The 7,500-nt window shown below is 35.5% G+C and overlaps 1 protein-coding gene across 7 annotated transcripts in view; it reads right to left on the reverse strand.

Moving 5' to 3' along the window:
* Window positions 1-888: 888 nt before the first annotated feature.
* Window positions 889-7,500, reverse strand: part of LOC122243571 (nuclear transcription factor, X-box binding stc) — a 20,663-nt gene continuing 14,051 nt past the window's right edge. For all 7 annotated transcript variants that reach the window (XM_043001189.2, XM_043001190.2, XM_043001191.2 and 4 more), the window contains 6 exons: window positions 7,456-7,500; window positions 6,933-7,114; window positions 6,023-6,230; window positions 5,694-5,846; window positions 3,833-3,930; window positions 889-1,792 (listed from right to left, as the gene is read on the reverse strand). The exon at window positions 7,456-7,500 is cut by the window's right edge and continues 186 nt beyond it. In XM_043001189.2, coding sequence (XP_042857123.1) covers window positions 1,681-1,792; window positions 3,833-3,930; window positions 5,694-5,846; window positions 6,023-6,230; window positions 6,933-7,114; window positions 7,456-7,500 — 798 coding nt within the window. In that variant the 3' untranslated portion in view covers window positions 889-1,680. The remainder of the gene's footprint in view (window positions 1,793-3,832; window positions 3,931-5,693; window positions 5,847-6,022; window positions 6,231-6,932; window positions 7,115-7,455) is intronic.

Below are 7,500 nucleotides of genomic sequence, written 5' to 3' on the forward strand. Positions count from 1 at the left end.
AAAACACACCATATCACTCCTACAATATATACTTTACTTTTCAAATTTCACTCTTTATTTAAAAGCAACAATTATTTCCGTATTTATATGCTGTCATAAACAAACACGAAACTTGTAACCATCCAAAATGAATGTAACATGAAGAGGTAGGGAAGATAAGGGAAACTTGTGCTTTTGACAGCGAGTGCCACAATAAAAGGCATCACTACTGGCACAGGGGCACATTGTAGGCATTGGGCATGGTGTGAGTGACCTTCCTCCTCTCGTTCTGACTGCACATCCTTCGTTGGCGGTACTTCAGAGCAAGAGGTCAGCAACTTGCTGTGTCATCACTCTATAAAGATGGTGCTTGCTAGAGACCGTAGATGAGTGCCATTCAAGCGCTAGAATAAAGTGGTGCCATCTAGGTTTTGGATGCGAGCTGAAACCCATTTTGCTTAATATTACAGCAGTTATAATAATCATGACTGCAATTGTCAACATCACTCACTCATTATTCATAGCACAAGAAAATAACATAGTGATCCAAAGTCCCTGAACATCATGACGCCTATTGTCAGACAAGTGCTCCTGCATCATGTATGACGAAAAAAACACGTCACCTGTCGTTAACGGGTTAAACACTCAGTTAGGTATCTAACAGACAAACAAACTTTAACTTTGGGGAATTTATCAATCAAATTCCCCCAACTTTTTCCTGATATAAATTGCCTGACTGGAAAAAGTAAAATTACTATTTCAGATCTCCATTAGGTTGGAATAAAATAACAATTATTAGAAAACAATCTTCTAAAAAATAAACAGGAATATGAAATGTAAGATAACAGTTCATATAACTGATAATTGATTTTCAATATTCAACAGTCAAAAGGAATTAAAAATCAAACATTTACATATTTTTCTTTATTCCCTTAAATCAACCAGAGCCAGAATAACATATGAATATGGGCACAATCTTTTTCCTGAAATCCAACATATGCATATTTCAAAACCAATATCATAACAGTTTCAAGTTCCACCTAAATTTACTCCTGATGATTAAATAAAATAAAAAAGTGGTGGGTAGAATTCCAAATAAACCTACATATGACATGTATATATGAATATTTATTAATATGAGTGTCACACAGTAAACTGAATATATCAATGTATAGTCTTTTCTTGGCTAAAATACTGTCTTCAGAGTAACTATCTGAAACAATCCACTGAGGGAGATGTAGCCAAGTATCATATCAATAGAATAGAATATAAAGTTAGGTGTGTTTGTATATATAGACAGTAATCTCATCACATAATATATATATTTCCTCCAAGTAACAGAGGAATGAATTACAAGGATATGTAATGGGAGGAATGACTAATCACAAAAATATGCACTGGTTTTCCCGTTTCAAACACAAATCCACTGGAATTATTCAAAGATGCAAATAACTTTAACACAAAATGGTTTTTTTGATGAACAAAAATGGAAAAAAACAGGTGACAAACTGAGAGAAAAAAAATCTAAACAACAAATGAAAAAAGTGAAGCTGCACTGAATAAACAAGCAGGAGTTTTAACAATGGGTGAACAAAGGTGACAGTCTCTCAAAAGAGTTCAAGAAATGTCTAAATATCAACAACTTGATGCATAACTTTTCATCAATGGGTGTCTATTTCCTCCAACAATAACCTTAAGCAACTAGTCTTCAAAGTCAAAATAATCTATAGGAGGTGGTTTGGCCGTTGCATTCTCTGTCTCCTTCTCAATGCTACTTGACTTCTCTAGTTTCTTCATCCCTTGTCGACTGTCCCTGGAACAGAAAGAGTGATACAATAAGTCAACAGGTTCTTCATACTGATAAATTTCTTTCTAGTAAAATCACCAATGGCATCATGACTATTAACCCAAACTGCTGTCATATGAGTTTGATCTTAATGACAGGCATCAAGGCATATATGATGACAATCATCATGGAGTATCTGGCAATAGGGGAGAGTGGTGCACTGTGTTTCTATATTACTCTAATAGTAACATTTCTATTTCTATTTTGTGACTGATGATGGTATTTATCATTATGATTACTATAAGAACCCAAACATTAACCAAAATAGGTTTAGTTTTAAATTCACAAACATAGATGATACCACACTCCAAGCAGCAGCAGGGAAGAAAGTCATCAGCAGTGCAAGATATGCAGATAGAATGGGAAGAGGAAATGATCCACTAAATTACTGATAAAAATATACTGCAAAATGAATAGGCAGATTGAAAAAAGGTGAAGAAACCCAGAGTAATGTAATGTTTGTCTATAGGTATATATATAAGTATATGTATATGTATATATGTATATATGTATATGTATATGTATATATGTATATTTATATATAAATATGAATATGAATATGAATATATGACCCCACACCTTAGATAATGTACAATAAGTATTGCCTTATTTAATGAAAAATTAATGTGCTAAAAGAGGGACAAATATACCAAAGTTCAGTTCCATATTGCTATACTCCTCATCATTAAGATTATAAACATAAGTATGATGCACAATCTTTGACTCTTTAACCCATTCACGACAGGACGTATTTTCGCCTACTCCCGCTTACGCTGGGAAGATAACAAGCACGCGACACTTAGGTGCTGGGGTGTTTTCTCGCTGCACAAGGCCACGCTGATCCCCTCAGAGTGTTTTTCACCCACCCTATTCTTATGGTTTTCATGAATGGGTCTACAATTTAAAGGCACGTGAAAATATTGCCATGTTCAGAGGAGATACTTCAGTCGAAAAACATGTTACAGTAATGCCTTTTTAGTTTTATTTGATTGAACTTTGCCTATATTCTTCACTTTTATGTGAAAATACAAAGAAGAACAATATGAATAATCAGACATGTACATATGAGTATGTACATGTACCTCGTGACATGACATGACATGATATCACGGGTACTCAACAAATTAGAAGTAGTATTGCATCAGTAATTTTTTACTTTATTTTATTTCTTGGCTAAACACATTTGATTTTACAATAGTCTTTCGACTCCGATCTTTTTATTCAACCGATCAAGAAGCAGAAATTACCATGACGTCATCAATATCACATAGTTTTCTGTGACCTCATTTTTTAAACGTTATATCTCATTTTATGACACTCAAACACCTAAACTAAAGTAACAGAGTCTAAGAAATTGTGTAAAATGATTATATTTGAGAACAATCTAACGGTCTACTGCCCCTCCCAGAACTCGGTGATAAAATGCACGTCTCAGAAAGTCACCCAGGTCCGGGGATATTTTTCGACTTCGTGATTGGACGTCAACCGGCGTGAATGGGTTAAAATGGTGTGGGGAAGTGACTGCCACACGTCTGTTGTAAAGTTTTCCCTTTTTGAGCCTCAATGTTGTGTATAGTATATAGGTTCTATGGTCTGCTTATCTATTTTAATTTATTATATAAAGAACCTCATGACACACAGTGTACGTTAAGTCCCAGTCTTGTTCACATTTTGATTTAGGCCTAATAATTCGAACGCCCCGGAATTTGGACATTCAAGGCTAGAATTCCCCCGTCGGGGATGGGTTAACCCATTCACGACGGGGGCATTCCAGCCTTGCATGCCGGGGCTTTCGAACGCATAGGCCTAAATCAGTTAAATAAACGACGCCGTATCGCGTCCCCAGCGAACGGGCCTAGAATGCGTGGTACAGTAATGTACCACCTGTCTAGAGAGGGTTAATAGTATCTTGCCTGTTTTTAGTATTATATTAGCTTTACATACAAAGAAAATGAAATAGAAAGAAAGCCAAAAAAATAAGAAGAGATAAAAGATGAAAAAACTCACTCAGTTGTTGCCTTTCTGGTCCACACTGGCACTGGCACCTTCTTCTGGCCTTGTTCCCGTTGCACAAGCGTCAGCACACTTATTGGGGGGATGAAGCACTGGCAATCATATTAATTTCATTAGTGACATAGTCCACTGAGAAAGTATCAATCTATCTATATCTTTACTTCTATCTATCAATCTATCTCTATCTCTTTATCCCTCCCTCTATTAGTGCAGTTTACCAATGAAATCTAAATGATAAAATTTCAGTAAAAACTCAACACAGATGACATTTTTTTCTCCTGCACATGACTTAGGATATAATTGTTGACTTTGATGATAAAACAGGTCTCATTTTCTTCAGAAATAAAGGGGTTGGAAGTTACTCATCCCAAATTTTATGTTTTTTGTATATTTTTCATAAAATTGAGAAATATGATAAAAATATGTTGTATGTTTGCTAAAATTTACCATTCTGGAGAACAATTACATGAATACAATGTGGATACTGAAATAGTATATGGGGCAATATGGGCATGTATACTTCATATACAAATATTTGACTTCACTTTTTCTTTCTACCACATTTTAATTAGGACAGTTTTTGACCAATGAGGATGGGAGTGGTCTCCCTTTATTCAGTCACTTTTGCATAATTTTCTTGTAAAAACAAGAGATGTGACAACAAAATATTATGTTTCTGTAAATACACCCTTTTTGGTGAGCCATAACATGTAAAGAAAGACTGAAATCGAAAAAGATGGAATGGGAAAGTCCAAGCACTGTCTTTCTAAATAAAAGGAGACTAGTCGCAGATAAGATTAGATAAGATGAGTCAGCACTCATAGCTGGCAGAGGCCGGGCCGCCTTGTGCATATAGCTCGGGCGAAGCGACGTCTTCGCAAATCTGTCTGAACTGAACTGAACTAGTCGCATCTTAACCCATTGCAGACAGGGAGCCGAGTGAGCTGAGGATGGGCGATCTCTAACAAAACTGTCCAAAAATTAGATGGACAGAGAAAATGTTTTCTCAGGCCTCATGGTATCCCAAGACTTGCCTAACAAATATTTTCTCTTAAATCCATCACAAAACATGGGTTTAGGCTGACTCTGGAAAGCTGTAGCTCTGAAACTAGTGCCATTACCGTCATAATACTGCATGATTGTGAGTGCATTTCAACAGTGAGCAGTTTCTGAAGTCACATCATATGTGCAATGATGCCTGTCTTTTGAGCCTAAACATAGCTGTGGTGTATGTCATGACGCACAACCCTTTGCGGATGTCATGATAAACTGCTCATTGTTGAAACGAACTCATAGTCATGGCAATAGTTTCAGAGCTACAGCTTTTCAAAGTCAGCCTGAACCCTTGTTTTGGGATAGATTTAAGCAAGAAAAAATGTAATGGTAGTTTACAGTAGTCCGTATGATTTCCTCATCCAATTAGTCAAACACACACATACACACACACACACACATGCAAAAAAAAAAAACCATGTTCCCATTGCTTGATTGAGAGAGGGTGGAAATCAGTTTCCATGGTAAAATGATTACCATCCATCCATGGTATAATGATTTTCTAAACATAATTTATGCTGTTACAGACTCCACATACATAATATTTTGTACTCTTCTTAACATTTTTCTTTACTGTTAATTGTAATTTAATAGTTTACTTTGGCAATTTTCATTTTATTTACTCTCAGCAGTATTCTTTATTATTTATGATTGAATCTTTTGATTTCTTATCTTATTCACACATCTTATTACAAATAATCAGACCCTAATTAGATTTGCAAATCCTGTAGTTCTGGTGGCTGTTAAAGGCTAACTCTGTCCAGAAAGACATATAAAGGTAATTTTAGACTGTTATTCTCACCATTCCTTTGACTGCTGTGGCAACTATATTTTTCTTAGGTTCATCATCATAAGACTGACTCTGGCAGCCAAAATGCTCGCAGTATTCATGTACAAACTGCCTCTTCTCTCGGTTCATTGGGGCGAAGGAATGACTGCGACTCTTCTGCTTTGACTGGAATGATGGATATACAGTTAAAATATGAAGTGAAATCAATTATAATCCAATACTTTTCTAAATTCAGGCACATCTATTCAACTTTTTTCTTACAAAAGCTCAAAAACAAAATCTATCCAGTATATAAAAAGTCAAGCAAAACCTTTTCTACTCCAAAGCAATGCTTTCCTCACCTCCTTAGCTTTGAGGACGAGATCTGTTAATGCATCATGAACCATCTTTGCCAGATTGGGATCTTTCCGTGCTTCGTCCTTCATAAAATCAGAGAAGAGCACAGAAGCATTGCCAAGTTTGTCACGAGCATCAGGATTCTCTATCTGAAGGGCTAGTGCAAGGCGGCGATTGCGTTCTATCTGCATGCAATCCTCATTGCAATGAAGTCTGAAATATCATTTTTTTCAATATACATAAACAAAATTTAATGTCTATTTCTAACATTTCAGAATCAAGGACCAAATTCTGAGAAAAAAAAATATTGCTGTATTCACAGCTGATATGCTGGAAAAATTACTGAGTCCATGTATCAACAGCAAATTTCAGTAAAATATTGTCTCAGTAGATATGTGAATCCTATTATCTTTACAAGGCCATTGGGGGAGTATTAGTATCATTTGGCATCTCGTTCTGTGATCGAAGTGCCAAATGTCACTATAAAGATAAATTATCACTCAGCAGATCTGCATTATACCAAGCTAGCTCAATGAAACTAGAAGTTTACAGAATTAGCTAGTATGCCAATTTAACAACAGAGATTTGACATACTTCTGAGATCACAGCTCTCTTATAAACATTATTTTAAAATGGTATATAACTCATCACATTAAATATACAACTCATAAGATGGTTGCAATAGCCAACCTACCACAAACTTTTATTCCTCAGTAAATATGGCTGTATTTTTTTTTCAACATTTAACAATCATATATTCATAAAGAATTAACTAATAAAATTTAACCTGTTAATGACAGATGACATGTGACTCTAGCCTGAGTGAGTGAATAGCCCTAAGCATTAGGCTGTTAAGACTGGGTGCATTACCAGGTTAACATTGACACACCCAAGTACACCATCAGATGAATTTACCTTTTTAACTTATCTGGCCTTGTTGTAGAAGTGAAGATATCAGACAAGTCAACAGTGCTCCCGTTATTCATGTTCTGCATTTGGGATGCAAGCAAGGAAGTTGCAAGAGCCCTGTACTCTCGATCATTCTCAGAACACTGTAACATGGTCTTACGGTGTCCACATGTGCATGTTATTTTAACCTGTGGATAGCATGCATTTTAATAGAAGCTGAATTCAGTTTATAAATTAAAGCATACATGAGTATCAACAAAAAAAAAAGGTTTAGCATATATTTTTCAAAACATTTTCAAAAGCCTTTCTTTAAACTGAAGGTAAATTATATCAAAATGGGATTGTACAGAAGACTATTTGCATAAGTAAATCTTCCATAATGAAGCAAAGCATTCCACTTTTTACCACAAAATAAGAAACAGATGACAATGTTGCTGTACAGCAAAAAACATGAGTATGTTAAATTGGTGAAAATGGAAGAGCATCTTACTTTATCCTTTTAACCTTAAAATGAGTAACAATCACTAACCATCTCCTTGCATGAATTATCCGGACAGGGGCCATTGTGGCAAGG

The sequence above is a fragment of the Penaeus japonicus genome, unplaced genomic scaffold (assembly GCF_977035675.1).
Source record: "Penaeus japonicus unplaced genomic scaffold, GWHDUDI00000001_assembly GWHDUDI00000031, whole genome shotgun sequence".
Taxonomy (NCBI): Eukaryota; Metazoa; Arthropoda; class Malacostraca; order Decapoda; family Penaeidae; genus Penaeus; species Penaeus japonicus.